Raw genomic sequence first — 27,592 nt, 5'->3', positions numbered from 1 at the left:
CTGACCGGATCGAATTAAACTTAAGCTTAGATAGGGTTAACTACCAGGAGATGTATCGAAACTTTGCTCAATTTTGCTCGTATTTTCTAAATGTACAATGTTTTCGTATTAAATTTATTTTAATTTAAGTTTGTGTTTTGTTATCGCATTGTTTTGGTTACATTTTCTCATGTTGCATCGATTTATTTACGTTCTTAAAGATAAGGCGCGAAGGTGCTTAAAATAAGCTTGTACTTTTTCTGATATTTTTCCAACACGTTTTCAAAATTTCTTTCAAAGTTCTCCATTTCCCCGTTCTGGTATTAGGCTGCTTTCTCTACTGCTTACTTCCCTGCTTCGTCTACTAATTTCCGAACTGCAACTGCTTGCTGCTTTCGCTTACAATTTAAGTTTTTGTTACGAAATTTTGTGTTCCAAAATTCAGTAATTTTGCATATAATTTTTGGATTTTGAATTCGTATTTTTCCTTTTTTTTTAATCCTAAAGTTTTCCTTTTCTTTTTAGTTTTTGTTTTTTTTTGGTTTTTTGTAAATTTGTCCTGAATGTTTACACCGAGAGAGAATTATCCAAACATGGCCGAGAGGTTTTCAATTTTGTTCATTTCATTTAGTTCATTTCGTGATTTTTAGCGTACTTTCTTGTTGTCATTATCCGTATTGGGCTTTTTAAACGCGTTGAGATTCATTGAAAAGTACAGATGTTGTGTTCTTCTCAAAGGGAAATAAGGTAATCGAATTGAATCGAAAGTAATCTGCAATTGTTCTTATAGAATGCTGCCTGTAAATTATTAATGTTAATTTCATTTTACATATTTTAATGTTTTTTGCAAGCAACCCAGAGTATTTTCATTCCAGTTGAATCGAATTCGCAGACCAATTTTTGTTTCCTATATTTTGTTATCCCCGCTAATTTTACATGCCAAACTGCTAAATGCTGAATTTTTACCGAGTGTGACCGAAACTTCAATTTCCCCGCACATATATCCTTTTTCCATATGCATATATGCGCACGTGTCTGTATGTGAGCGAATGTCTGTCATATGTTTATTAGGAACATTACCGAAATACGTTTATATTTAATTTTACACTTACACCTAAACATGATTTTTTTGTGGGTCGGCGAATCCTGAAACAAACTGGAAAGTTACTGAGCCACTTGCATCGCGTCTTATGTCACATTTGGTTTTTACTTTTAAAGTCTCAATCTGAATCTTGGTTTTTATCAAGGTCTGAGTTTTTCTTTTTTTTCCGAAATTCACGCCAAAGTCTTAGCCGAGAGTTGTTTACTTCATTTAGTTTTTCTTGTTTTGGTTTTGCTTATTCGCAAGTATTTTTCTTGTTCGTTTCTTTTATTTTTATTTGCAAAATGCAGCGCGTTGCTTTTGAGCCGAAAGTTGTAATTTGTTTTTTACGTATATCTAAGCCGAAATATTAAAACGTTCTTCGAAATGCTACCACTTGATTGAAAAGTTTCCTTTGCTCCTCCTCTGATCCTACTCTGAAATATGTTCCTGTGCTGCTTTTTATTATGGTCTGGAGTTATTTTTGGGTTGGACTTGGCTCTATAAGTATGCTGTATGCTGTATGTATCTTTATAAATATCTATCCTGGAAAACAATAAGTAAAGCTGATGCATCTGTGAACTGATCTTCTTCGATTGTTGTTGATGTTGTTGTTGGCTGAACGGCATTAAGTTGTTGTAGTTACTGTAGTTGTTCTTCTGTTTTAGGTGGCTGATGATGAGTTCTATTTAATGTTTCGTTTTGGGTATTCTTTGTATCCTGTATCTAGCTTAGTTGTGTTCGTCTCGTCTTACAGTTTGATTCTGCTTCGTGTGGCTGACAAAATATAAACCAATTACGGCGACTGCTAAACTATGAGTATAAATTTTAGTTGATTCTCGTTACGATTATACCTATGCTGACATTCAATTTCGTAGTATCTCTGTTGGAGTGTGTTTGTATCTGTGTCTGCGTGTCTGAGTGCGTAAATTAAACCTAAAGGAGGCGGAGTATCCGAAGGATCTCCCGCCGATCTGTCCCAATTTCCACTTGGCTTATATGGTGTGAGTAAAAAAGCATACAAATATCATATAGTTTCTCGTACTGATTTTGGCTTGGAACAAACTGCGTATACATATATATTAAGGTAATATATATAGGTGTGTCTGACTGAATTGCTGTTGCTTTTGCTTTTGCATTTGCTTCTGAATCGGTTTCTGTTGCTGCTGTTGTTGCTTAGGTTGGCTTTTGGTTCCTGCTTAACATTTATTAGAGACTTTTGCTGCATGCGCTGAAGATCATTTTATTTCGACTGATTTTCGGTTTGTTTAGTTTTGTTTGTTTTTTTGGTATTTTTTGTTGGTTTTGTAATACATATTTAAAATAGCAACTACCATTATCTTGTATTTGTATTTTATTATTATTTTGTTTTGCTTGCTTTGACTTTATTTCCTTATATAAGTAATAAGTTATATATATTTATAAGGTTGTGGATCGTAATGTGGTTGAGTGTGGTTCGTGTGCTGGGGGGCGGGGTTCATGGGGCGTTTTTTGGGGGTCACTAGGCCAGTACCAGGTAATATTCGTTCTGCATTTTCCGCTCCGAAAATGCTGCGCAAACCACCTCCCTCTCTCACTCACTCGATTTCTCATCGTTTTTCTTTTAGTATTGTTGCTTGGGTTCCGGATTTTCTTTACTCAGTGTACATTTAGAACATTTGTTAGCTATGCTGAAATACGGATTACGACGTCTAGAGTATGTACTTTATATATATGTCTATTTATATAGTTTCACTTATCGTATAAATGTTACCGGCACTATTGTTCTGAACTCAAGACTTGTTAAATTTCCCATAACGCTTGAATGCTTCAACATAAATTGAAAATGCTGCCAAACTTTGTTGATCCAACTGAAGAACTCGACTCGACTAAATCCAAATCAAAACTGGTCACATATATAAGATTGCTTTATACATGTGTTCGTGTATTTATATACTGGCTGCTCCATCTTAAGACTTTTTTTTCGATGCTGCTTTACTTCCTCCGTTTCCTTTACTTCCCTTTACTCCTCCCGAAAACTGAATATAATCTTTGTATGAACCGTGAACTTAAGAACTCTGTTCTGCCCTCTTCATGTTGTTGTTGTACTCAAACGAACTGAGGAGATGCTCAACTGAAAACTGGCTGGAAAAACTGCGACGCCACGCCCCTTTTCTGGGTTTATCAGGGGGCGTGGTCGCCGTTCTGGCTTGTCTATTTCACTATTGATAACTTAAACGGTAAATTGTTTCTGTGAAAGGCAACTGTTGCGCGTGGAGGCCGCAGCATTCATTGGGATCCTTCATCCTGGATTTATTGGGATTCAATGGGACCATGGGTTAAGGGTCAAAGGTTAGGATTGGGATACTTTTTCTAGCTGCGGCTCCCGCTCGGTTTGTTTGTTGTTTTGCTATATTTAGTTGTATATGCTATTGTAAAAAATATCATTATAAATACTTTTGTTTATCGGTTGCTTACGTTTACGGCTCTCGTTACGTTACGGTTACGGTTAGGGTTACGGTTAGCTAACGGTTACCTTAACGCCTACTGTGGTTGCTGTTGCTGTGTTTGTAGCTCTCGCTGTTGTTCGCTTTTGATTTGATCGGTAGCATCGGCTAACGCGATTGCTCTGTAAACTTATACATTATAAAATATCTGATCACATTTGTTTGCAGTCTCTGTATAAATATTGTTGTTTCATTTGTTTGCTTATCGCCTTCGTTTACATGGTTTACGTTTAAATTACTTTACATATTGTACACATGCCACATGCTGTGGCACGCCTTTATCTCGGATAAATTATAGGATGGGCGATCGATCGAAACCTGGATCGATGGCCGAGAAGGAAAAACTTGAAACTGAAAATCGATTATTTAGCTTTTTTTCGTTGGCTCGTTGGAATTGCGTTTTTCGTTTGCTCCTACAGTTGTTTTACATAAAATTTCGTGTAGAATTTTGACAAACGTCTGGCTCCGTTCCTGGCAATTTATTCAATTTGTTTTATTTTTCTATTTCTGGGGGCTAATGCATCGGCTGCTTGCTTCTTGGTGGTGCCAATGGGTGCGATTTCGTTTTGGTTGTACTTCAGTTGACGACGGCTGGTGGCGCACCTTTAATCCTCGAAGGATTACAAAGGGCGCCGAGTGGGAAATAATAATAATATTGCTGGGCTATTGTCTGGGGGCTATTGTCAGGCCCCCGTCTCGATTTGCGTTTTGTCAATTTTCACCTGTTTATTGCTGCTGCATCTGCAAGTGCATCTGTATCTGTGACTGATTATTGCTTTATTGTGTTAGAGTAAACCAAAAGAGTTTTGCAGTTCGGTTCGCAGCGCGTTGCACGCCCCTCAGAGATATATACTTTCGATTTCGATATTAATTTCGATTCGGTTTGTGTGTATTACCAGGAATGGCACCAGTTAAACGCACGCAAAGTTTTCTGGCTCATTTGTGCCTGGCTCTCGATTGATTGAGTGGCTCGTAAGAGAATTGTGAAACATAGGGTTTTTATCACTTATTCTTGTTGTCTATGTGAGTCGGTCTGAGTGTAAGTCCCGATTGGCTGATTGACCCCATCCCCGCTGAGATATATTCGAATTCTGGGCAGGCCGGGCACGTTTTGCTTAAAGTTTTGATTGTGGCTACTCCTTATCGGTCGTCTCGTTTCCCTCGGGTTCAGCAGGCAGGCATCTTCTTTGGGACTTCGTCTCTGATTTTTTTCTGGGCAGTTCATTGACTGCACATCTATTGGCAATTTCATGTGTGGCGTACCCTGCTCTTCCAGTGTGCGGATATATACCTTCGGGGATCGGGTCTAATGGGGCACTCAGATCGCTCGGTTGCTGATTCGTAAATGAAAACATAATTGTTGCTGTTGTCGTTAATTGCTAACTGAAAATCTCGGTGAACGAACTAAAAGTTTTGGCTTATTTGGCTAATTGGCTATTGCTGCGGTTGTTGTTGATTGATTTCGTTTTAGTATAAAAATATAAATCGTTTTATAAAAAGTTATTGGTTGCTGTTGCTTATTTGTTTATTTGTTTGTCTGCTTGTTGCATTGTATTGTACTATAAATTATCCCGGTTCGTGCATGGCACGATCGTCTATTGCAAATGAAACTGTGGCATAAAATCTGATTCTCCTGCTTCTTCTTCTGTCAAAATTCAACTATAAACACTTATGGATTAGTTTTGGTATTGGTTTATATGTATATATATTTATATTTGTATTCGATCATGGGTAAATATTCAGTTATATTCAGTGTAAAATTTGAACTCAGGATGGCTTAAGGACTCAACACAAAGAAATATCTCTCTCCTATCGCTTCCTATGTATATATAGCGTATTATTCATTGATATGTGTAGACAACCCAAAAAAAGTTGCTGCTGGAAGTGCTTTGTGCTGTTGTTATTAATGATCTCTTCTTCGTATTGTCTTTTCTAATTGGGCTTGTTGTTGTTCATATTTCGATTTTTCTTTGCTTTTATTTTATTTTTTTCGATTTTTCGCTTTGTATATTTGAGTAAAAATATTTATTGTGGTTGTGGAAAACTGTGAGAGATAAACTCAAAAATATCACATACGAGTTGTGTATGTTTCCCTGGCTATTGTTGGCTGTTAAAACTAAATTGCAAATTCTCCTCTTACATCGCTTCACTGTTATCGGTTACTTAGGTATTTGTTTATCTTTATCGTTGTTTTTATTCGGTTATCGGTTTTTTTTGTGGGGTTTATGCAACTTTTTCTTTATATTTTTATACTTTCTCATGTGCTTTTTGATGTTGTTGTATATATATCAATTTGAATTTGGAATTTCCATGGGCAACGTTCATTGCGGCCGAAATGTTGGGGTTACGTCATAAGCCAAAAGTTTTAACCTCTTCTTCATAAACTTCAAAACCAAGGATGCGTAAGATTGATTCCTGATTGATCAACTGAAAAATGTTAGTAACACTGGTTGCTGTTGCAGAAATTGCAAGAATTTCGATTGTTTAACTAAGTCCATTGGTGCAGGCGCACAGTGCATGCCGAAAGTATGCGCACTGTGCGCTGCTCTATTGCAGTTTGTTTTAAATTAAAGGTGTGGTGCAGTTGTGTGCACCACGGCTTAATCTTCATACTCTCCTCATATCTTCTCTTCGGTCTGATTCTTCCTACGCCAAATAAGTGATAAAAATTTGACTTCCAAACTTTTTGATTTTTTTTGGTGTTTCGATTTTGGGCCAAAAGTTATTGGGAATTTTGAGAATCGCGCTTGCTACTAAAAAAACGCAATTGTTTTTGGAAATATTTCATCGCCGTTTAAATAGATTTTTCGTTTCATTTTTCATTTTTATGTATACCAAAACTGCAAATTTATGTGTATTTTATTTTACTTCTTTCTTTCTGTCTTGTGATCAGATGTTTTCCAAACCAAGGATGTTTAACTAACTTATGGTTACGTTGAAGTTGAAGTTACGAATAGATTTGCTTTGATTTACCATGGAGTATGTACCCTACGTGTTAGTTTGACTGATTTGCTTCAGTGTTTTGTGCGTGTGTGGGCTTGCCAAAGGGGATCTGCTTGATATATATACCGATTTGGGTTTGGCACATGTTCTATCTGTATCCCCCCCTCCTTCCGTCAAACGGAAATCGATTTGCGCGCATTTTCAATGCAGTAAGGCGGTGAGTGAATATTTGCCTGGCTTTGGCCATAATTACCTTTTTCAGGGGCTCTGAGTGGGTCGGGGGTCGCTTATGATTAGACTGTAGTAATATTTTAATTACGTGTATGTAGTTGTATTTAAATGTCGCTATGTACAAATCTGATCAATTTCTGTTATCGGTTTTTTTTCTTTTTTTGGTTTTCATTCGGTAATCAGTAATCGGTAAGTTTGGGTATTTTTCTTTTGGTTTGCTTGGTATTCTGCGGTATTAATGCTTTTAAAATCTAGTTAAAATTGCATATGGCTGCGTCTGCTTTTATATTTGGTAATTGGTTTACGTGTAGTAGGTATATACTTATCTCGCCTCTTATCTAGCTCTCGCTTCCATCGTCTGCCTCGATCACTTGATCGATTCGTATTCGTTATCGGTTTGCGTGCAGTGTTCATATATGGTTTTTAAGTTTAGTATTTGCTGTGCTTCGAGTTCGATTCTCGCTGCTGACCAACACTGGTCACTCGGGTCGCTGATTGGTTGCATTGGCCGGATGTCCGTTTCCGTTTTCCGGCGGTAGTTCACTGTCTGGTTTCCTGCTGCTGCTGCTGCTTCTGCTGCACTTAATCTATATGCTTAGGCTAACTTAGTTCCTTGGTGTAAACTGTACCTGGCGAACCGCGCCTGCAGCTTGGCCAAAAAACGAGGAACGAACTTTCTCTGGCCTATGGCTGAACTGTAATTCTTTTTTGGAATTTCCAAACACCGAAATGTTGCTCTGGAGCTGGAGGAACTTAACTCACTTTTCGGGGGCTTCTCGAAAGGACGGGCCGAAGTCTGGTGGGCGTGGCTGAAGACGGGCACAGCTGCTGGCCGCGGCCGCCAGGTGTCGCACTCGCTTGGTTTGCGTCGCTCGATTAAGATGAATTATGGAGAATTTAGCTTACCCTTCTCGTCTCTGCTCTCCACCGATTAGTTGAGGTTCTTGTGGTGCCTGTGATTGTTGGGTTAAGTGAGGTGTGTGATGGTAGTGGTCGTGTTGTGGTTGCCAATCAGTTCCAATTTTGCGGTGACAAATGCCAAAAGTGCTTCTGACGGAGGTTGGTTGGTTGGTTGGTTGGGGAGAGTTGAACCAAAAATTGGGTGGTTTATAAGCGGCCAAAAAGGTGGGGGATAAATTTTGGTAAAGAAAAATCCAAGCGCCGTCATTTGTGTTTTCTGTTTTCTCAATAAATTTCGCTTTTATTAACCAATTATCGTTCCAGGCGGACCCTTTGCGGCCCGCCCTCTTGACTTGTTGACTTAAGTTTAAGTATGTATGTTTATGTTAGTATAAATGTATGAAATATGTATGTTGCATTAAATATACGCAAGTGTAAGTGTGCTTCTGTGTCATTTGTTGGTACGCAAATATATCGGTTCATTCGCCTTCCTTTTGAGGTAAGAAAAGAAAGCGCTGACTAAAACTGATGGAAACTGAACAGAACAGAAAGGTTTGAGTGAGTTCTTAATTTTTCGTAATTTCGTATTGCTGTTAACTTCCTGAATTTCGACGGTCTAGATACGGCTGCTCCTCGCTATTTTCAAATTTTGCTTAAATATAAAATTTCGCCTAAAGTTTTGTTAGCCAAACGTTTATTGTTAATACGCCTTAAATTGCCTAAATGGTTTTCGTCTCTCAATTTCGCTCGTCTCGCAATTGTCAATTAACTATTTTTACATCAATCAATAATTTCGTATGGAGGGGGGTCCTCCATATTGGTTTTATCCGAAACAATAATGCAGTTAGTTAGATTTTTAGTTTGTTGTTAGTTACTTTTTCTATCACAAAATCAGTTACAATTGTATTTAGATCAATTTCAATTTCATTTTCAAATTTCATTTTCAATTTCATTTTTAAATTTCAACTCCATTGCCAAAAGCCGCTTCCTTCGTAAATTTTGTAAAGGCATTAACAATCAACGCGTCTCTCCTGGGGCCCATAAATCGGACTTAAATTTCGACTTCTGTCTGCTGTGAAGGTGGGTGAAACTTAGGGATAATTTAACTCAACTGGGTAATGCGATAAACATAAACTTCAGATCGTTTAGCGAATGCCTCTGCCTGCCTCTTTTGCTTTGTACGATTCCCTAAATACTAATTTTGCAAATGCATTTTTCATTTTCAATTATCCAAACCTCAATTTCATTTTCACTTTCAATTTCGATTCGAAGAACTCACGTTTCTTCCACTCGATCTCGCTTTTGGATTAGGAAACTCACCGTCTTATACGCGACTAATTTTGTCATAGTTACGCCAAAGTGCAATCAAATTTTGCTCAGATTCCCCAAGGGAACTCTGGTTAAGCCTAAAAAACTCTCTTAGTTCGTTTCAATTTAGTTTTAGCTAAAATTCAACTATTGTTCAATAATTTCGTGATCATTGGTGTGGCCGAAAGGTTTGCTGGGGTGCGATCTCGTCTGCTCCTTATAGCGGTGTTTCCATCCAATATAATATAAACTCCCACCAGAGGGCGCTAGGGTGCGGGGCTGGCTAACTTAGTAACTGACTAACTGACTGACTAACTGGCTGGCTGATGGAGCTCCTCGGAGCAATTGTTGGGCCGAAATGATGGATTTCGCTTCGTTCGTTTCGTTCGAGGAATATGATTTTGTCTGTGCCAAATATTCAAATGTTTTGCATGCAGTTGATGATGTTGTTGCTGTTGTCGCGTTGCAGCTGCAATTGAAAATGAGATATTGCAACTGCAGGAACAACAGGGTTTGCCCGCCCCTGGCCCAAAATACGCCGGACGGAGAGCAGGCAAACATATCCCTCTAAACCCGCCCACTTTCCATGCTTTGTCTGCTGTGCTGATGAGTGAGAAGTGCATGATCAATACCAGCCAGCCAGATATCGGGTATTATAATATAGGTATTTCAAAAACAAGGGAAATAAAAAACGATATTTTTAATTGGTATTTTTGGTGTTTCGTGTATATTTTGTTTTGTTGCAACTCAAGGCCAAGTAAAGTAAATTAATTAAACTAAACGTTAACTTAACTAAACGTATAAATTATTTACATAAATAACAGACTAGTGTGTGTGTGTGTGTGTTTTTGTGATGTGTTATGTGTATATGTTGATTATTCTATAAAATTAAGATGCGTGCTCAAAAGTGGGGCACTAAAGTATAAGAATTGATTAAAAATAACCGTATTCAAGGGATTCATGTTAACAATTAACTTTGGTCGAAGGTTCGCATAACGTATTGTAAATTATAAATTTAACTACCCTAACGCCCGCTGCTCGTACAAATAACTCTGGCTCTCTCATTAAAAATCTAAATAGTTTTCGCAATTACTTAACTTTTTTTTTGGTAATTTTTTTTGCTTTTAGTTTCGCTTAATAGACATCGAATATATGCTTAGCGCTTAAAGGGGGGTTAAGGGGATATAGCAACCTTAGCTTTTGGGTGATTTTTAAGATTATCTCCCGATTTCCGGCTTTCATAGCAGCTACTGCTTTTGTAAAGCAGTGCGCCACTGGGCTGGGGGAACTGCTTACCGGAAAGTCGGTCGGCCAAGCAGTGCGGAGAAATCCACTTCCTGTTTGGCTAAGCGACTTTCGCTCTCTCAAATGAACACACACTTTGTACCGATGTGGGTGTGTGTGTGTGCGTGGAATGCGTGTGGTTATTGTGTTTGTGTTTTCTTTTTTTTTTGTGGAATGTGTGTCAACTTTCGGTAGATCATTAGACGGCTCAACTATTTGTTAAATATTCATACGTATACGTAATCTGCTGTAAATATTTTTAAAAAAATTTCAACTAACAAACCAACGGCGAGTACAGTTTACACTGCCTGTAAATTACGCTCGGTGTGTGGGTGTTCTCAGGTGTGTGGCTCAGGTTTTCTTTCAATTTGCACTATTTCACATTAGATTAAGACTTGCTGCTCTATGTTTAGTTTTGGTTTTGTTCAATCGGCCTGGGAGATGAGGATCTCCCTGGCCCACATTTTCTTCCTATTCTTGTCGCTCTTTTGCTGAGGTTTATGTGTGAGTTTATATTGTGTGTGGTTTTTGGAAATTTTTGAAAAAATATTTTGCTCAGTGTGTTTGTTTTCTAAACGCGTTTTCGAGTCGTGTGTGTGTGTGTTTGTCTGCAAATCTCTCAGCTATGTCTAAGTTCCTTTTGCTGTGTGTGGATACTGTTTGTTCATTTTTGGCTGGGGAGTTGGTCATATCCAGTCGTGTTTCCTGCGCAGGTTTAGCCTTTTAGCTTTGGCCTGCGCCGCGCCTTCGGATGGCTGCTGCCGGCCCTGGAGTTGGTGGTCGTAGTGCTGCTGCAGGTGGTGGTGGAGGCCGGACTGATGGGCGGTGGCATTCCCAGCGGGTGCGGCAGCGGCAGCGTCGGCAGCGCCAACTCCTCCACTTATTCCAGCTGCTCTAAAAAATTGGGCGACTTGAAGTACTCGGGCACGGGATCGTCCATTCGCGAGATGATCTTGTATATGGACTTCTTCCACGACTGCTCGGTGTCTTTGCCACCCTGTATTGCACGGAAGAACTCCCGCAGAGTCGATTCGACCACGAAGCGGAAATTCTGGGGTACCTGTGGACCGATTTGTTCTCGATTAGCGACTGGCTCCCAAAGGGGTTTCATCTTCTGGTTTCATCTGGTTAGTGGTTCGGTGGTTCTAACGCTCGCATCCACACACACTTTTTGAACAATTCTGGGAGTGTGTGTGCATGTGGAGTCGGTTTACGGGTTATGGGGGCTAGTGTTAGTGTTAGTGGGTGTGGGCGTGGTTATTGGCATACCTCAATGTGGTTATTGCGATTGTAGTGCAAATTGAGCACGCGATACAATTCACTATCTCCAGCAATCAACAGATCATCGGGTGTCTTGATGCCTTCGGTGACAGCTTGTCGTGCATATTTCTCCATTTGTATGTAGTAGAATTCTCTGCAGATGCGTAGATGAGGAATGTTTGGTTTGGTCAGTATTCTGTTTTTTTTTTATTCTATTCTATTTATATTTTTTGTTCAGCATTCAAATTTACAAAATCGCAACGCAAATGAAAGAATAATCAAGGTTCGAACCAAGGCGAGAGGTGGGAAAACAAAGGAGGAAAGTCGTAAAGTGGTAAACCAAATTCAAAGGAAATCGCTAATGCTTCGCTCGCTTGCTCTCTCTCACTCACTCACTCATTCACTCATTCGTGCTAGCTCGCTCACTCTGTTCCTAGGGGGTCCCTTAATGCATTATATTGGATAGCTGTTTGAGTATGACATTATTAATAATTCGCTGCATACTCTTAGGCGCGCCATGTATATGTCTGTGTGTGTGTGTGTGAGAGTGTGTAAAGAATTTTTAATAAATCTCAAATGTGCAGCAGCAGCTCGTGGTGGTGCAATAACAATTGCAAGTCGAGGCGGCATCTTCTAGCTGCTGCGGTTTTTTTTTATCCCAGCACTGCCTTGGGGGTTGGGGATTTAATTAGCAAGTGCAGCGGGCTGCTGCTGCTGCGTCGCCTTGTTTAGTCAAGTGATTTGTGTGCGGGCTGCCATTCGCAGGGGGATACGCCGAGGATATGGCTGGGGGATAGGACATGGGGGTGTATGCTTTACTTGGCAACTGTAAGTGATTGCTTGTCTTCCGGCCTGACTGTCTCTTCCCCTTCTCCTCCTCCTCATCTCACGGATCCTGCATTGTCTGCCGCGCACTAATTGTTGTCTTTTTGCCGGGAATCCTTTGGAGTCTCTCCCCCCTCCACCCCCCATTGCCCCCCCCCTCTTGACAACGCTCCGATAATCGCGCTAATTTTAAGATTTCCCAGTAGCAGCACCAAATGCATTTCTCATGTTGTGCCACAGCGCTCGTGTTGATTTTCCAAACAATAAGCGCAGAATGCGCAAATAGAAAATCTTTTCCTTCTGCCCATAGCCCCGCCCCCTTTGCGGCTCCCCGGAGGCGGCGGCACTTGAACAGCGGGGGGGTGGTTGGGTGGTTTTGGATGGCTTCATAATGAGGCTGATGGCTTGGCCTGGCCGAAAGAAAGGAATCGCTGTGTGACAGTTTTGTGTGACAGTTCATTGTGCCGGGTGTCCATAGTTATTAGGGTTTGTCAGGATCTCAACCCCGCTCCGTTTGGTTTGGTTTGGTTTGGTTTGAATTGCAATTAGCTTTGTGGCTGGCGTGAAAAGGAGCTTGAGGCGATCCTTATGCAACCACATGTGCAGGCAGGAAAAGGAAGCTTGGCTTGGCGGTTTCAAATGCGCCACTTAATTTAGATAATAAGCCGTGCAAGTGGAACTGCAGATGTGCAGATGCAATGGCGTTGGGGCTTGACGGAAGTGCTAATTAGTTTGCATATAATATTTCGTAGCCTATTTATTTGGGTCTCACCCACACACACGCACAAGAAGAGAGAAAGAGGGAGGCAGGGACAGAGAGAGGGAGAGGGAGAAAGAGCAGGGGAGAGCCACTAAAACACTTGTTGAAAGGCAGGCAGGCGTTGCTTTGTCAAGTGCATTCATATCTCACCCACGCCGCTCTCTTCTTCCCTCTCTCCTTCCCTCTCTACCACTCTCTCTCTCATATCGCTTGAGTGTGTGCGTGGCAGTGTGCTTTTGTGTGCGTTTTTTGTTCGTGTGTATGCGTGTGTCTCCTTCTTCGCTGCACCTTCTTCTTCTTCACTTCCTCCGCAATAATTTACGTATCACGGATTACGGTTACGAATACGAACGAGTAGAATGTTATTAATAAGCTCACACATACTCACCCACACATATGCAGACATCTCTACCTCATACATTAATGAAGTAATTGGCAACACTTTTGCATTGTATCTATATATAAGCATCTGTACAAGTCATATACGTCTATATACATATACAGAATGGAGCGTGTATCGTATCTGAGTGTCTGAGAGTGTCTGTGTGTGTGTGCGTGGCATTTGTGAGTGTGTGCGTTTATATAAATGTAACTGTTGCTGTTGCTTTTGTTTTTGTTGTTGTTGTTGTTGTCAGCAAGATCTTTTCACACGACGAAGGATTGGGAAAGAGCGGGAAAAGCTGGGAAGCTGCTCTAAGCGCCAAAAGGACACTTAACCTCAAAAAAAAGGAAAGCGGCTCAATGAGAAACAAAACACGGAAAAAGAACAGCGTGTATGTGGGTGTAAGTGAGTGGTTGAGCATGTGTGTGGGGCGTATCCTTGAGCGCCTTTTGCCAGTAGGGCCCTGGCCATTGTGCTCGGAACTCTCAAGTAGCTGCCGCCATGAAAGGCGGCCAAAGAAACCCACTGAATGTATCCTGGCAAACAAACTAATTAGCCCGCCAGGAGTCTGAGTGTCAGTGTATATATATATACATATGTGTGTGTGTGTGAATGCATGTCCTTTGCCGCTTTCTTTTCATTATTTGCATTTTGGCGAGCACAAAAAGAAGTTACTGCAGCTAATGCAATTATATAAGTGGCCTGCTTGAGGACCTCGAACAAAAGGCACTTTTGTTAATTAGCAAACACACAAACACACACACACATGTGCCAAGTGGGGAGGGGGCTGAGTGTGTGTGTTAGTGGGTGGGGCCCACTTAAGTAGGAAACACTTTTTAATATGCCAGCGCCACAAGTTTCTTGGCCTCGCTCTCCGCTATTTTCACACTTGAATCTCCATCTCGAGTGGCAACTCATCATCGTGGCGCTCATCCTCCGGTCTCTCCAACTCATCTTCAGCGGGATCCTAAACGGGGGACCTAACCCCTTGCATTTTTCTTAAGTGGCCACTTTCAGCAACATGTTATTAGAGCACTCAGCCCCAGTATCTGTGTACGGTTCTGTGTTCTATATGTGTGTGTCTCTGTGAGTGTGGGAAACTCATAATATTAACTAGTGGCTAAGAGAGAGCAAAAAGCTGTTACAAGTATTCATTTCCTAGGTTAATTTAGGGGGAAAACGATTAAGAAGGGAAAGCATTTCCCCGAGAACAAAAAGGAAACCGAAATCAAACTAAAAAAACTCAATGTGAGAAAGGAAAGCAAATAACCGTTACATCCATGCTACCCCTAAGAAAAAGGAAACAAACAATCGAGAACCAGTTAGGAAATCAAAAAATATTCCCACCCATTTTAACCTCTTAGCAAAAGAAGTCGAAGTCGAGGGCAAAGACAAGATGCCAACTCCCCGATTCCCATGCAAAGTAGGGTTTCAAATCGAAAGGGATTGCAACCCCAAGAAATCCCCTTGCCATCGAAAATTCCGGCAAACTAACGAACGACAAACCCCGAGCGTGCCGGGTCTTGATTTGTTGTCTTTTGTGTTTGCTTGTGCGCAGGTAGGGGAATTTCTTAGGGTGTCTCGCGGACAATTCCTTAAGACGTTGCGCATGTCTTAGACAAATCGGAGACGGGCAGCTGCTAAGCCGTCGATGAAAGAGGGTTGCAAGGTAAATCCAGGTGAGACCTTGTGCCACGCTCTATGTTTTCTGCTTTCTGTTCTCTGTTTTCTTTTACTATTTTTTCGGGGCGGACAGATGCGGCCCGGATTTGGCGCGCAAATCACGGCGACTGCATGCGGGCCTACCTCACTTCACTTTAGTTATGTTCCATTCAGAATACCCCATCTCCGTACTTGGAATAACCCGGACTATCTGGCAGCTGTCGTTTTTCCGCAGTCTTTGTGCACTTTTTGGCAACTTCTTGCGCAATTTAACGGACTGACAGTTGGAGTCGCGGAATGACAGCCGAATGGTGTTGCATGTCCCTGCGACTACTTCTTGAGTGCAAGTCGAGTGTTTCGACAGGTGGCAGTCTCATTTTTGGGCAATCAATTTGTTACGAAAACCCACCCACCATCCCCCCCTCTCGAGAAAACTTAAAAGTCGAAAATCAGGCGACGAAACGAAATTATAAAAATGAATGCTGCTGAATGGTTAATATATATGCTGGCTTAGGTCTAAGATTGTTAATTGCACAACTTACCGGAAGTTCGAGAACCATTTCACCAATTGTGCTGTGTTGTTCTTGTTGAACTTGATGTCCGGGAAGTACATCTTGAGCACCGCGGAACTGGGGTAGCGCACCCAGAAGAACATCAGCTTGGCCTTGCGCAGGTGCATCGGTGTCAATGTAGAAGAGTGCAAAGGAGTCAAGGATTCGCAATGTCTGGTGGCGTTATAGATATATGGTATATGTAAGAGATTTGTGTCGGATAGATGGTCGATTGTCTTTCCAAATTTCCATGTTCGTGTGTGGCAGAGCGAGATAGAGATTCGATTGGATTGGCAATGTCTAACGTGGCTGCACTTTCGAGTGCCAATAATGAATGTCTAAGGGTGCCACCGACCGAACCCCCACATTTTCCTCCTTCAACCCACTGATTGAAAACGCTGAGCTGGGCTGAGAATCGGAATCGGAATCGGATGGGGAATCGGAAGGGGAATCGGAAGGGGGAATCGGAATGGGGAATTCGGAATGGGGATTCGGAATGGGGGTTAGTAAGAGGCCAACGAGTGCAGCTCTTTCGATTGGCTGCTCGTCATTGATTTTTTCCATTTCTGTGGCTGTTGCGAAATGCAACTCAAGCCAGGCCAAGTCGATGATGATGATGACTTAAGGGTCTTTGGGGGCTTAAGTGTACGGCGGGGCAATAAATAAGGTTTTGATTACATTTTATAAAAGAATTTAGTTGGGAAATAAATAAACTGAAGAAGACACTTGATTGGTTTCGTTTTGTAAGCGAGGTCCGGGTCGGGTTAAGCACCTGGCCCCAGTTTTCTCTATACCCTATGCCCCCCATGGTAAATCTTTCTTTCCCTCTTTCTCTGCTGCACACGGTGGACTAGGTGGAAACTCACTTGGCCATCAGCGACTCCTGTTGTTCTGATTTGAGTTGCATTTGCTTGTAAAAGGATATAGTAGGAGCCATGCCGTCGAACTGCATGTCGGCCGAGTTGCACTCGGACTGGCGATCCTGGGCGTCCATGACGGCCCGCAGGCAGGTCTTGTAGTCCGGCGATCCGCCATGGTGGGCGGCGGCCAGCAGGGCGGGATGGAGCATCGACGGCGGGTGGGGCAGCGGCGGCGAGTCGCGCGAGTCCATCAGGGCGCCCAAACTGCCCGGCGGACTCGAGGACAACTGCATGGGCTGGTGGTGCGGGTGGTGCTGCTGGTGGTGCTGGTGCAACTGGGCGGCCGTGGGCTGGCCGGCGGCTGCGTGCGGATTGAAGAACGGCGAGTACGGCGAGAAGACCTTGGACTCGTGCAGCGAGGGATTGGGAATGGCCACGGAGGTGGGCAAGGACACGGGCATCATGGGTGGTGGTGGTGGCGGCGGCTGTGGGTGGTACGTCGGTCCTCCGCTGCTCCTCGTCGGACTTTGTGCGGGCGTGGCATTGCTGTTGCCGCCGTTCGACGCCTGTTGCTGTTGTTGTTGCTGTTGCTGCTGTTGCTGCTGCTGCTGCTGTTGCTGCTGCTGGGGCGTAGTCGGAGGTCCACCGTTGGGCGGCACCACGCCATCCTGGGCCAGGATTCGGCTCACGGTTCGTGGGGTGATGCGCGTGTCGGTCACCTTGTGGCGCTTCTTCTTCGGGGTCACCACCAAGCTGAGGGCCTCGTTCTGCTCCAGCTGCTGCTGCGTCTGCTGCGAGCTCTGCTGCTGCTGCTGCTGGGCGGACTGTTGCTGCTGGGCCGACTGCTGCTGCTGCTGCTGATCGGGCGGCAGGCAGAAGGGTCCGGTCATCGAGTTGTACAGAGCGGCGGCGGCCACCGGATTCATGCCCTGCGGCGTTTTGGGCGCCTGGAACATTGTAGCCGCTGTGGGCGAAGGACGAATGTGAGGAGGCGGTATATTAAGGGTACTTAAGCTACTGTTAGTGGGGTTCGATGGCCCGCTGTTTGGGTTAGTATTCGCGCCGGGATCCCCCGACTGTTGCTGCTGCTGCTGCTGCTGGGCGGACATTGCTGCTGCTGCGGCGGCATGGTGCATCTGCAGACCCATGGCAGCGGCTGCAGCAGCGGCGGGCGAGGCGAAGGATAACTGGCTGCCATTTAGGCGGGGGGCCGAGATCAGCTGTTGGCAGTTGGGCGGCAACAAAGGATGCGATTGCTGCTGTTGCTGCTGCTGCTGCAAATGCTGTTGTTGCGCCACATTCGGCTGCTGCGGCTGCTGTTGCTGCTGCTGCGATACCTGATGTTGCTGCTGTGCATTCTGCTGTTGCTGTTGCTGCTGCCCACTCGACCCACTCGCGGGCGTTTGGGAGGGCATTTGACTATTAGCTAGGAGTAGTGAACCATTATTACCTGATTGTGATGCGGGCGTGGGTCCGTTCTGGGGCCTGTCCGCCACCTTGGTGCGCGGCGATTTCCGGTCGAGGATCTGCGAAGCGAGCAGCAGGTCCTTGTTCAGCTGCTCGGCCGCCGCGGTCACGGAGTCCGCCTGCTTGCTGAACAGCCGCCGCTGGTGGACGAAGCGGGTCACAATGGTGTCCACCAGGGCGGACAGCGAGGTGGTGATCTCGGACTTGAGCACATCGGCGAGTCCTTCCAAGTCCGTTCCGGACATGCGCATCATCGAGCTGTTGTTGTTGGCGCGCAGCATTTGGAATTTTTCGGACAGCTCCGACTTGAGGGCGGTGTGGCCAGCAGCCCCGCCCATTCGTGTGGGCAGGCGGGCGGGTGCCGGATGGTGCATCTGCGGTCTTGGGGCTGCGGTGGCCACATGTTGCTGCTCCATTTGCTGCTGTTGCAGTTGTTGCAAGTGCTGTTGTTGGCGCTGGATCTGCTGTTGTTGCTCCTCCTTGCGTCGCTGTTGTTCTTGTTGCTCCTGCTCGAAGCGACGTTGCTGCTCCTGCTGCTGTTGTTGCTGTTGCTGCTGCTGTTGTTGCTGCTGCTGCTGTTGTTGCTGTTGCTGCTGCTGCTGCTCAGCGGCTTCCTTGGCCATGCGCGCCTCCTGTTCAAAGAAGAACTGCTGGTACATGGCGGCCGCATGCGACATATCACCCATGTGCTGCAGGATCGGTGGGAATCCCTGCGGCAGGGCAGGATGCCCCACGCCCACCAGCGGATTGTGCAACTTGCCGGACATCATCTTGCTCATCATCTGGGACAGCATGTTGGCACCGGAGTCACTACTCTCGCCGAGCGCCGTCTTGGGCTTCAGAGGCGATGGTGAGGGCGAACTGGAACCGGGTCGCTCCTGGCCCGCCTCCTCCTTGTGGGCGGGACTCACATCCCCGTCACCAGTTAAAGTGGGCGAGGGCGACAACTCAATGTGATCGCTGCTTCCGTTGTCCGGTTCCTGCTCCTGCTCGGCATCCTGATCCTGGTCAAGTTCCTGGCACTCGGATTCCTGCTCCATGCGCGAACACAGCTGCACATATTTCTGCTGCATCTCCGCCAGTTGCTCTTGCATGGATCGCAGCTGTGACTTGAGGGCGTTCTTCTCCACTCGCTTTTGTTGGATTTGCGGGGACTCCAGCTCGTTGGATTCACTGTCCTCCTGGTCGAGCATCATGCTCTGGAGGTTGAGGCCGAAATTCAGGCCAGCTGCGGCGGCCACATAGCGCTCCATGGCGTGTTGTTGCGGCTGGTAGAGTTTGCGCTTCTTGCAACCATTCACCTGGAGTTGTCCGGCTTGCACTAGTCCAGAAGATGGACTGCATCGCATTCCCGAGACGATGTTTTCGACGCGAGCGCGTTTTAGCTCCATGCCCGGTTTCTTGAGGCACCCACTGCTGGACTCCCGTTTCTGTTCCACGCAATCATCGTCGTCGTCCTCGTCCAGGACATCGTCCTTGCTGTTGTCCAGCAGCATCATGTCCGAGTGACTGGGCGAGGCGAGGCTCTCCAGATCGGATCCACGGGAATGCAGACCCAGCAGTTCCACCTCATCCAGCATGTCGTCCACGGATTCCTTTTTGGTCGGCAGCTGTGTCACCTCGGGGGCACGACTCTCGGATATCCGGCGATTGGCCGTGGCATCCTCCTCGTCCTGCGCCTCATCGTGCGCCCCATGACTGTCCAGGGAGTCGGAGGACTTGCGCCGCAGACTGCCATCGCTGGCCAGGCTGCTGTGGCTACCAGTGCCACTCCCACTCCGGCTGCTGTGACTGCTGCCATGCGGCGATTGCTGCGGAGGCGGAGCCGTCTGGGGCTCACTCTTGATCTTGATGTCCGCCATTTCCGAATCGTCGATCAGATTGATGCTCTCCATGGTGTTGTTGTTATTGTTGGCGGTGGCAGCAATATTGTTGTTATTATTATTGAGCTTGGAGTGCAGTTGCTCCTTTTCCTGCAGTTGCTGTTGCTGCTGCTGTTGCATGGCAGTGCGCAACTCCTGATCCAGTTGCATCAGCTCCTTCTTGCCCTGCAGAATATTGCGCAGCATGTGATGGGCCACCAGATCGTGTTGCAACTGCGACTGGTGCTGCTCCCCACTGGCACCGCTGGCTCCTCCATTCAAAGAACTCACGGATGCTGCTCGTGGCGGTGAGCCACCGGCAACATCTGCTGCTGCCGCTTCCAAGGAGCGATCACTGCACGCGGACACTCGGCGACTTCCCTTCGGCGATACGCCCTGATGCGAGTGACTTGAGCTGTGGGCCGATCCTGGCGAGATCGAGGCATTTGTGCCATTACTCAACGGCGTATTGTTCGCGGGAGCAATGCTGTTGTTGTTGTGCTGCTGCTGCAGCAACTTGGACGTGGAATTGAGACTGCCGATCAGCAATTCGGCACTGGTGGCCGTCTCCATGGCGGCGGCCAGCATGGCGTTGTCCAAACTCTGGGGCAGGCCACTCGTTGCGTCCTGGGCCTGCTTCATCTGGCGGCCGAACAGCTCGTTCAGCATCTTGGCCGAGGAGCCACCAAACAGGTTGCCAAAAGCGGCCGTCAACAAGGACGAGGCCGAACTGGCGCCCGATACCGGTGAGTTGCTCGTGGGCGAATGGGTGGACACGGCAGCAGCCGGTGTGCTCGAATTATTATTGTTGTTGTTGTTGTTGGCCGTGCTGACCGATTGTGGTTGGAACAGGGCTCCTCCACCAGCGGCACCCGCAGCAGCCGCGGCAGCGCTACTCATGAAGCCAGCAGCGGTTGCCGTTGCTCCGCCGTTGCTGCTATTGCTGTTGCTGTTGCTATTACTGATCGATTGCTGATTGTTAATGTCTTTGCTCAAGGATCTTTGACGCGAACGACGATTCACTTTACTAGTCGCGTTACCGTTTCCGTTTCCGCTACCGTTTGTATTCACGTTCGCGCTTACGTTTACGTTCGAATTCTTGGCTGTTGGCGAGGGCGCTAGTGTTGCTGTTGGTTTTTTAGCCGCGCACGTTGTTGTCTTGCCGACGGCCGTTGACTGACTGATTTGCCGACTACTGCGGGCGCTGCGATGACTGCGACTGCCGCCACTGCGATTACAATTGTTCGCCGTCGTCGTTGCCGCTGCCTTGTGGTTGTTGCTGCTGGCGTTGCTGTTGCTGCTGTTGCTGCTGCTGCTGGCGTTGCCTTCGCAGCCTTCGAGCACGACCACGACGTCGTCGTCGGAATCGTCGGACTCGGGCTCGTCGTCGTTTGCCTTCTCCTTCGCCTTCTCTCTCTCTTGCTCCTTGTCTGTGTCTGTATTGGTGTTGCTGTTGCTGCTTGTATGGGTATTAGTCTTGGTCCTCTCGCCGCAATTCGCCGCGCTGACGTCGCCGTTGATTTGTAAAGGTATTGGTGACGTGTGGCCGTTGCTGCTCGGCGGTGGTTGCTGTTGCTGTTGCTGATGTTGCAGCTTGGTGACCGTTGTTGTCTCCGGCTCGGTTGCTTTCAGCAGCACGTTGTTCTCATCGCTGTACAAACCAAAACAGTCCCCCTCGTACTCCTCTGATGACATCATAAGATGATGCCCACCAGCAGCAGCAGCTCTCTCGCCTCACGTCTCTCAGCTCTTAGCTCTTGGCTCTCAATGCTTTCCCTGCTTTCCCTGCCTTCTCCGCTTTCCCCTCAGCAACCCAGCTGGCACCCTTTTGCGTTTCCTCGGATTGGCTGGCTTTTCCCCTGCGCTTCCGCAATGAGAGAGCGAGATTTCGCCGCGGCGTATGCGTGATTTCAAGTTTAAGTCCTGGCTGCGGCTTTTCCTTGGGCCGCTTTCTAAGCCAAAGTAATTTGTTGTATCCCTGTCCGTTTGTGAGTCCTAGTCCGTGTGAGACGAAGGGGCTGTGGCTATCGATGTGTGCTGCTGCGCTTTCAAAACCGCTCGCTCCTGCAATCCTGGCTGCCTGGCCGCGATGTCCTTGCTGCTGTTGCTGCTGTGTTGTAGTGCGCCAAACGTTGAAATTTTGCTGTCGCCCAACTTTTTGGTCGAAATGTTCCAGTTCAAAATTCTTCCCGCTGTTGACAGTTTGTTGCTGCTGTTGCTGCTGGCACTCTTGATTTTGTGTCTGCGTTTTCTACGTTTTTTCCTGCGTTTTCTAATTGTGAATTTTGTTTTGAATTTTCTTTCCACCACCACACACATGCGAATGTCCTTTGCATTTAATTTTATTTAGATTTGATTTGTATTTCCCTTCGTTTTACTCCCGTTCTCGTTCTCCAGGTCTTTTCTACTCCTTTCCAGTTTGTTTTCTTTCGCTTTGATTCGATTCTCAAAAGTGTATTTTCGATGCTCTGCCCGAAAACTTGCGAATGGATTTTGAGATATTTCTTTCTCGTTTTTCGTTTTTTGTCGATTTTTTGTCGTTTTGGGTTTTAGTTGGTTTGGCTTGGTTTTCGTTTTAATAATCCTTGCTTGCGCTCAAAAAATCTTTCTGTAAAATTAATAGGAGGCGTAAGTTGGAATATCTGCTGTGGAAAAATGGGACTGAGACTGGGGCGAGTGTTTAAATGGAAAGTAAAAGTGGCTGGCCCAAAGCTTCTGGTTTGGGTGGCCACTTGATTGGTGCTCGGTTTGGGGCTGTCCAGGGGATGGCTGTTAGATCCTGTGAGGCTGTGGTGGGTGGGTTGTCAGGGTGGTGTCCTTAATTCAGCGCAACCCAAGAGCCCAACAACCCTCCCACCCTAGACAGGTTTTTATCTAATTTCTCCACTTGAGCTTATTCTCTGCTTGTCTGTCTGTGTGACTGGGGGGGTGAGTCGGTGTGTGTACCCGCCCCTTTCTGTTTTTGTACAAAATAAAGATAAGTCACTTCGTTTTCGCTGATAAACAAGTTTGACTTACTTTCCTCTGCCACAGATACAGATACAGACACGTAGATACTTTGCATATGGCCATGGGTCGAATGCGTAAGCACTCGAAATAATCAATACGGGGACTTTGGAGCTCGCCAAATGCGTCAAAGCATCGACAATCGATCACACTTGGTGTGTGTGTGTCTTTGGCTGTATGTATTTGAAACGTTAGTGTCTAGGGGCCATATGCAATTCCCAAGAACCACCAGAACAGAATCCTCCCCTTTGGCAGGCCGGGCTGTCGACTTTCGGGCCCTTCGATTTCAATTGCGAGTGCAATGGAATGCAGCCCGTAGGCCCAAGTCAATGTCAACGGAAGCCACCCCTCCGTTCTTCGATCCTTTTTTGGGCAACTGTACTTTCTCGGGCCTGCAGCTTGCAAGGACAACCCGGAGGGACAAGAAGGGAAGCAAAGAGGGTGAAGAGGCAGCGGGGAATGAGACGGGCACAGCCACCCCTATGCAGGACTTATTAAGTTGGGCTTGGTCTAGAGGAGGGCCAGGGCATTCCTATGCACAGCAGATCGGGATATTGAAATTGTCAAAATTACCACAAACAAAGCGTTATTTTTCTCTGTCGTCCATCATAGATCCTCCTGCAATAGAAAAATAATTTGGGTTTGTTAGCGAATCGGCAGGAAAGAATTAAAAGTATTTTAGCCAAATCTATTATAAGATTAAATATTATATTATTTTATAAGTAAAGGTGAAAGAGTAAAAAATTGTCTTAAGTTTCAGTTAGTTGTCGTGGTAACAAAATACTTAACAAAAGTATATTTAAAGAGTAAAATAAAAATGGATTTATTTACTGTTCACGATTTTAGAAAACCTTTGGGTTTCAGTAAGTATACTTTCATTGAAGAACATTGTTTCTTGGATCTTTACAAATTACATACTCTTAGAGCTAGGCTCTATTATCTGTTTAAACCATCTGATACGTAGATGAGGCCCACGTGCCCGTATACTTAAATCGAAGAAAACTACTTAATTGCCTCGTTATGTCTGCAACCTTTCCTTGAGGAACGCTTTCCTAAGATACTTTTGTACTGTTGCAATAGACAGTTGGCATTTCCAAGTTCAATGCACCTCGGGACTTGGGTTGGCTTGGTCTAGGAGCGCTATCAATGGGCTAAGGCCCTTCTAACTTCAACCCCGCGAGGAGCGCATAGAGGGCAACATATGGCGCTGGCCGACGAGAAGAAAGGAGAACAAGGAGCAAAGAAAGTTGCCAGCTGAGGCGAACTTCCACCTACAAACGGCAGCGCAGATAATTACGACCTTAACACATTTTCCGTTCATGTTTCGATGGAAAACGCTGGCTTCGGATACTTTGCATGCGCTGGAAATGAGGGAGGCGCCGGGTTTTCGGATGGGGGCAGTGTCGGGGCATGTGTATCTCAAAGTGTGCTTTGGAATGTGCCTTCACAGATCGCGGCACACGGTAATGTACTCATCGCACAAGCGACCGAAGTGTGGCACGGCCATGTGCTCTGTTCTGTGTGTTCTGTATGCTCTGCACATCCCTCTCCTTCTCGTGGTCGGGTGTCATCATTAAAATATGCTTTGGCTCATAAAGGGCCCACGGGGGGAGTTGGAATTGTGTTACGGTCAAGTGACTCTAAAATCCGTTAAAACAAAAAACTGTCCCAAAAAAACCGAACTAGTGGCAATTAGGCATTATGACTCCGCTTCAAAGATCCATTTTGCCAGATTAAACAGCAATCTGGTGAGCTGAGATTCGCTGGAATTGGGAAATGCGCAAATGGTGGGGGAAATCACGAAGAGCAATGCGAAACCTCGACGGAATCTGCAGCCCCTATACCAATACGGATGCGGAAGGAAACGATCGCCACAGCCAACAGCTGATGATCGCAAACGATTGCTTGGAACCAAGGGGAGTTTTGGTACACTGAGGATTATCGGGTGGCTAAAATGTACTTTGTATCTTAACTTTCATGATGAAATTTTATCTTCTTTTTATTTTAAAATCGGACTCTAAACTGGTTTACTTTGTCAATTAAAACGCATAGCTTTTTGAAGTCTTAACTCAAATTTATAGATTCGATTTTGGGTCAAAAAAATATTTGATATTAATTTGTTAATTAATATAAATGTTAATTTTCTATAATTGATAATTGATACTGATAAGAGTTAATTAAAAAATTGGTTCGGCATAGTACAATTTGGTAAAAAAAAAATTAAAAATGTCGAATTTATTTACAAACAAGAAAACAGGAAACTTATTATAGAAAACCGTAATAGTTTTTTTTCGAGTGCACAGGTTATGGTTATGGCACGTACTTGGCAGCCACGAGCGAGGAACGATGATCGGAGCACACCTGGACTCACTGTCTATGCCTCAATGCGCGTGCGCACAAGCTGGCGATCGCCGGGGGAAGGAGATGGAGGTGGGGGTTGAGGATGAGAAGGAGGATGAGGATGAGGATGAGGTGCAGGGGCAGAAGGAGTCGAGGAGGAAAAGAAGCGAAGCCAGGCAGACGGAACCAAAGGGGCGTGCTCGGTGGTGGCAGTTGACATTTATACAGTCGGGAACCGATTTTTACCTGATCCCATTGCTATTTGCCTAACGGGTGGTGCGGAAGTCGTCCGAAGTCGACGACATCAATAAAGTTCAGAAACACCTTTCAACTTGTTTTGGCATTCATTGCCAATGCAGTTGCAGTTGCCAGTTCTAATCCTGCCACAAGCACATTAAAATTATGTTGCCGCAAAGTTTGCTGGCAGTCGTTTCCACGAGAATTGGCAGCAACTTTGTGAAGCGAATTGTGCTAAAAGAAAATGTCCTTCTCTGCCTTCTCCAACAACTGTCTCAAACAGAGATTTTATGCGAAAAGTTTGCTCTAAACTTGCCAAAAGGTCCTTCTGGCGGGATTGCAATGCAGTAAACTCGAATTATTATGATGTCAGCCCAGCCTCAGTTATTGTTATGGCCACTGTTGGTTTTCGGGGCAAAGAGTTGGAGTATGAGGTGCACGCTCCTTGGCTAAGCCCTCGACTCCCAGATAAGATACAGATACATCGTACATGGAAACACTCTCACAGATATCGGCGTTTGGTCGCCATATGGCGGCCCATAGATACGACATCCGTGCGATACTTTCGAGTGGAGCCGGGCAAGGTTTTCCCGCTGCACTTAGCCATCGAGAAGTAGGTTGCCTGGGATGCTCTTTGATTGTTTTTCAAAAGGCATATTTGCAGTGTGGTCAAGGAATGGGGATGAGGTCCAACCAGACAAAAAGAACTCAAAGTAATGGGACAAATATACATGCTATTTTTTCAAATATTCCAAAAACCAATCCCGAAAACTTTGAATTTTAAGATTTGCTTATAGATCTTGTGTGGATTCTTTTTCTAAAAAATAAATTCTATTTAAATGACGTTTAAGAAACAAACTTTTTGAGAAGTATAATAAATTTTAAGATCTTATTTTTGCATAATTCAGTCTTGTATTAAACAAGACAACTTTAGAATTCCTAATCTTAAATCATTCTAATTTTAGACAACTACTTTCATCCTGGTTCATCCGGGGTATCCACTTGGTCTTTACCCAACTCGATGGTCTTGTCCTGCTGTTGTTTTCAGACATAAGCACATTTTGTGGTCGCTGTTTGTCGTGGCTGCGTTGTTGGCTTTTATTGTCTTTCAGCGCTTGATTAGATAGCACACACTCGCAGCCTGGGATACTACGGATACACACACACGAGTACGGCGAGATACAGATACGGATACGTATACGGGCCAGGCACGCAATGGCAGCCAGAAAATGGCCATATGTGGCCAAGTCGGCTCCCACTGCTCATTTTTCCGACTTTTGTTTGGACAGTGGTCGCTGGTCGCGTTCGACTTTGAGGCTTTTCCACCTCCTTCTGCCCTCCGCTGGGCTTTTGTCCAACCTGCAAGTCTGCACCTGCACCTACTACACCCACGAGCCCCCCTTCCCCACCTTCGTGTCTAGTGCTTATCGCGCTTTTGATATCGAAACAAAAAAAAAGAAAGAAAAAGGGGGAAAATGCATGCCTAACGTGTGTCCTTTTGCTTCGCCTATCTATGCAGATATCTTTCTCTGTCTCTGTGTGTGGGTGTGCAAGAGGTAAGGGGGACAGGGGGGCTCAGGCATTAAAAACATTTTCATTGTAATCAAGTGTACTTTCTTTTATTATTATTATTTTGCCTCTCTTTCCGGCACTAACGACGCAAATTACTCAAATGTATCTGGCAGATACTTTTTGTTTTCCGCCTCGATGTCGTTCGTGTATCTATCTGTCGCTACCCGTCTCTGTCTAGAGCAGCTCGTATATTATTTATTGATCGCGATAAGCGTCACGAAGCCAATTTCAAGCGTTAGCCAAATGATACTTGCCTCCACCCCCACCAGCCACCCCCCACTCACCAGCAATGTTCCTCCGGCTCTTAATCGTAAGTGCTTTTTGCACTCGCTTCCAACTATCCAACTAATTTGAGTACAGTCCCGGCAAAAGTTCATCAATTTCAGTATCAAGACCCAGTGATTTCCCCTAACATCCGCTTTGGTGCGTGGCAGTAACCCTCTTTCGGGGCATTATTAACGTTGCAATCAAAGGTACACCCGTCCAGCTGGCAGATGTCGGGAGTCGGGAGTCGTCTTCCCCGAATAAGTCACCCCCTCGAACGTCTTGAAGACGCTCTGGGAAACCAACTGTCGTCGATCGTCGGCCGTTACATT

At 45.3% G+C, this 27,592-nt stretch overlaps 1 protein-coding gene across 7 annotated transcripts in view; it reads right to left on the bottom strand.

Moving 5' to 3' along the window:
• Positions 1-9,625: 9,625 nt before the first annotated feature.
• Positions 9,626-27,592, bottom strand: part of LOC108043966 (homeobox protein prospero) — a 57,419-nt gene continuing 39,452 nt past the window's right edge. For 4 of the 7 annotated variants that reach the window (XM_044458918.1, XM_017122788.2, XM_017122786.2 and 1 more), the window contains exons 3-7: positions 23,421-23,465; positions 16,519-22,449; positions 15,644-15,826; positions 11,482-11,626; positions 9,626-11,272 (exon numbers count right to left, since the gene is read on the bottom strand). In XM_044458918.1, coding sequence (XP_044314853.1) covers positions 11,093-11,272; positions 11,482-11,626; positions 15,644-15,826; positions 16,519-21,539 — 5,529 coding nt within the window. In that variant the 5' untranslated portion in view covers positions 21,540-22,449; positions 23,421-23,465 and the 3' untranslated portion in view covers positions 9,626-11,092. The remainder of the gene's footprint in view (positions 11,273-11,481; positions 11,627-15,643; positions 15,827-16,518; positions 22,450-23,420; positions 23,466-27,592) is intronic. The other 3 variants (XM_044458920.1, XM_044458921.1, XM_044458919.1) reach the window with 3 other exon arrangements.

Source organism: Drosophila rhopaloa, unplaced genomic scaffold (assembly GCF_018152115.1).
Source record: "Drosophila rhopaloa isolate 14029-0021.01 unplaced genomic scaffold, ASM1815211v1 contig_178, whole genome shotgun sequence".
NCBI lineage: Eukaryota > Metazoa > Arthropoda > Insecta > Diptera > Drosophilidae > Drosophila > Drosophila rhopaloa.
This window is presented reverse-complemented; position numbering and strand designations above follow the sequence as displayed.